The 4,042-nt window shown below is 42.1% G+C and overlaps 1 protein-coding gene across 1 annotated transcript; it reads left to right on the top strand.

The window, feature by feature from the left end:
• LOC21388257 (sugar transport protein 10) lies at positions 1–2,692 on the top strand. The gene is made up of 4 exons (XM_010098483.2): positions 1–282; positions 599–924; positions 1,137–1,766; positions 1,988–2,692. The coding sequence occupies exons 1-4, from the start codon at positions 153–155 to the stop codon at positions 2,447–2,449; spliced, it is 1,548 nt and encodes a 515-aa protein (XP_010096785.1). The 5' UTR covers positions 1–152; the 3' UTR covers positions 2,450–2,692.
• The last annotated feature ends 1,350 nt before the right edge of the window (positions 2,693–4,042 follow it).

Raw genomic sequence — 4,042 nt, 5'->3', positions numbered from 1 at the left:
GACAGATTTACATAGCTGGGCGGATGTAACTTGAAGGGGGAAAAAAAAATACCCATCTTTCTTTTCTAGTGAATATATAATTAGGATTCAAATATATATTCACTTAAGAACATAGAGAACTGAGAAAGTTAGATACTTGCAAGAAAAGAAAGATGGCAGGAGGTGCTTTTGTTGCTCAAGGAGGGAGGAACTATGAAGGCGGCGTTACCGTCTTCGTCATTGTCACTTGCTTGGTCGCCGCCATGGGGGGTCTCATTTTCGGTTACGATCTCGGAATTTCGGGTAATTTATTTCCTTAAAACCTTCCTATGCAGCAGTAAAAGCAGGGTTCTATGTAACAATGCCTTTGTGAAAATATGACAACAAAAAAGATATAGATCAATGTTACACCTTTTAAGACGTGACATTATTTAGATTAGTTAGTATGTGAAAAAAAATATATATATTCAAAATCAAAAATTAATGGTTATACATACTTTGTATTTAAAACTTGATGAGCCATTACTATCAAGTAACAAATCTTGCGACACAAATACCATAATGTCAAGTCTTGAGGGGCTTGAAAATTTTCATCGATCTTGTTTCGAAATTATTGCAGGAGGGGTCACCTCAATGGAGCAGTTCTTGACCAAGTTCTTCCCATCGGTACACAAGAAGATGACAAACGAAAGCGGCGAACAGAACGCATACTGCAAGTTGGACAGCCACCTGTTTACGCTCTTCACCTCGTCCCTCTACCTCGCTGCGTTAGTAGCTTCCTTCTTTGCTTCCTCGATTACTAGGGTCTTCGGCAGGAAGCCCACCATGTTCTTGGGAGGTTTGGTGTTTTTGATCGGCTCCATTCTGAATGGTGTCGCCGAGGGCATCATAGTCCTCATTGTTGGTCGTCTGTTGCTTGGTGTGGGTGTTGGTTTCGCCAATCAGGTACATAATGATTTTTTGTTTTGTTTTATCTAAACGTGGTACTAGTTTTGGTACATTCTTTACATGATATTTTATATTTTCTTAGTATACTGTTATCTAGCATAGTTTAGATTTAATTTCTAGAAAAAGATACAGGTCAGTTGGAATATGAATCAACAAGGTTTCTTTGTGATAATTTAGCATTTTCTTTACCTTTGTTTTACGCACGGCAGTCCGTACCAGTTTACCTATCAGAAATGGCACCAGCAAAACTCAGGGGAGCACTCAACATGGGGTTCCAAATGGCCATCACCATCGGTATTCTGGTGGCCAACCTTGTGAACTATGGGACAGCCAAGATCAAGGGTGGCTGGGGATGGAGAGTCTCATTGGCACTGGCCGCCGTCCCTGCTATCATGATGACAGTTGGTGCCTTTTTCTTGCCCGAAACTCCCAACTCCATCCTCGAAAGAGGCAATCAAGAGAAGGCCAAGAAGATGCTGCAGAGAATCCGTGGCACTAACAACATCGAGGAGGAGTTCCAGGACCTTCTAGAAGCTAGCGAGGCTGCAAAGAAAGTGCAACACCCATGGACGAACATCCTTCAACCCAAATACAGGCCTCAGCTTGTGATCTGCTCTCTTATCCCTTTCTTCCAGCAGCTCACTGGCATTAATGTTATCATGTTCTACGCTCCCGTCCTTTTCCTGACTTTGGGATTCGGGGACGAAGCTTCTCTCATGTCTGCTGTTATTACCGGCATCGTCAATGTCGTTGCCACTGTGGTCTCCATCGTCACTGTTGACAAGTTCGGTAGGAGGATTTTGTTCCTTGAAGGTGGTATCCAAATGATCATTTGTCAGGTAATCTCAAGGACATATTTCTTTGAAAATCTGTGCTTTTATTATCATTCTCAGTTCTACTTGATGGATTTGTGAAAACCACATTGGTAGATATCATAATTCAGATTTGTCCTTTAGCAGAGTAAGAGACCTTAATATTGTGTGTTTCAACCACAACAATGAGTAAAGATTGTATATCTAAATTACAACTCACATGTTTGAGTTCATGCTGATTTCAATAGATCGGTGTCGGAGTGATGATTGGCTTGAAGTTTGGCCTCAAAGGAGTAGGAACATTGTCAAGCACCGAAGCCAACCTTGTGTTGTTCATGATCTGTGCCTATGTGGCAGCATTCGCCTGGTCATGGGGCCCATTGGGTTGGTTGGTTCCAAGTGAGATCTGCCCATTGGAGATCCGCTCAGCCGGGCAAGCCATCAACGTCTCAGTCAACATGTTCTTCACCTTCATCATTGCTCAGGGCTTCCTCGCCATGCTTTGCCACATGAAGTTTGGTCTCTTCTTCTTCTTCGCCGGATTTGTGTTGATAATGACAATCTTTGTGGCCCTCTTCATGCCTGAAACGAAGAACGTCCCGATTGAAGAGATGAACAGAGTGTGGAAAGCACACTGGTTCTGGGGAAAGTACATACCAGATGAGGCTGTTATTGGTGGTAATGTTGACAAGACCACCGGCCGTGTATAGAGATTGCTTCGTGTGGAGCGCTTTATGTTGTGCTACTTATTGTAAGCTCAAAAGGTGACAAAGTAGAAGATTTAAGATGTTATAACTAAAGCGTGAGGAATGAAGGAAAATGTTTTAAGGGAAGATTAGAATTTCTTTTCTTCTTTTTGTTTCTCTTTTTGTCTCCAAAAATAAAATGCAAGGAAATAATTGAAAGTATTGTATTTAAAACTTTTGTACGTCTCCATTTTGTAAGGACCAAAAGAGGAAAACGAAGAGAAAAAGAATTTTAGCAAATGTTTTATCTATGAAGATCTCCTTTCTCCATTTCATGCATATATTTGGGGGAAAAAAAAATCCAATCACTGAGAGAAAAAAAAAAAAAATCTGAGGCTAAATTTTATCATCCCTTATGAAAGTAACATAAACATCAATACAATGTTTCATAGCAAAAACATAAATACAATGTGGTAAAAGAGTAAAAGCTAAACTTGTTGGGAAAATTCGGATTTGAGAGGATGAAAAGAATAGAGAATTCAGAAAGAAGGGTTTGAGGCGTATAGGAATATTTTCCTTTAAGGTTTTATTTGCCCTCACTTCTCAAAGTTTGCTAACGAGTTCTAAATGGCAAATTACCCCCAAGATACAACAAACCCTTGAACACAATATCCAGCAAAAATATTGAGTTTCAGAACAATGTATATCAATCTGTATTTTCTGAAGTCCATCATATAAAGACAGGGATGCGTTCATTCTCTTTAAGTGTTACAACCTTTCACATAAAGATACCTTTTCAATTTGATGGTTATCTTTTATATGCTGATACACTTATAACAATAGTTATTTCTATTGTTAATAAGTACTCAGATATGTGAGAAAACATATCACAAATAGATGCAATGGTTCGAGACCTTTTCAGATCACTAAACCACACGAACACATTTTCCGTCGAAGATTTGCGCTGCAGCGCTCAAACGCGCGCTGCAACGCGCCCGTGCGCTGCAGCGCACTCTGCTGTGCGCTGCAGCGCGCGTGCCTAGCAAAACAGACCCGAGGGTCTGTTTTGCGCAGGCTGCAGCGCCCAAACGCGCGCTGCAGCGCGCCCGTGCACTGCAGCGCACGCTTCTGTGCGCTGCAGCACGTGTGCCTAGCAAAACAGACCCGAGGGTCTGTTTTGCGCAGGCTGCAGCGCCCAAACGCGCGCTGCAGCGCGCCCGTGCACTGCAGCGCACGCTTCTGTGCGCTGCAGCACGTGTGCCTAGCAAAACAGACCCGAGGGTCTGTTTTGCGCAGGCTGCAGCGCCCAAACGCGCGCTGCAGCGCGTCCGTGCGCTGCAGCGCGCAAGAGTGCGCGCTGCAGCGCGTGCTTGCGTCAGCCTACTCTTTCCGAATGTGTTTTAATCCAATTTTGTGATATCAAGATTGAGAGATATATTACAATCTCTCTAACAATCCCCCACTAGATTGTAATATTTCTTCAGAATTAACAACGATAAACACATACATACATGAAGGTATCTTTCGATTTTAACCTTTACTTAGTGACTATACTTCAAAGTATTCACAAGACAAAAGTGTGCTTTGCATTAAACTTTGTCTCTTAAGTAAATACCG

Source organism: Morus notabilis, unplaced genomic scaffold, assembly GCF_000414095.1.
Source record: "Morus notabilis unplaced genomic scaffold, ASM41409v2 Scaffold820, whole genome shotgun sequence".
Classification (NCBI taxonomy): Eukaryota; Viridiplantae; Streptophyta; class Magnoliopsida; order Rosales; family Moraceae; genus Morus; species Morus notabilis.
The sequence above is the reverse complement of the archived record's forward strand: the minus strand, read 5'-3'. Positions and strand labels throughout refer to the sequence as shown.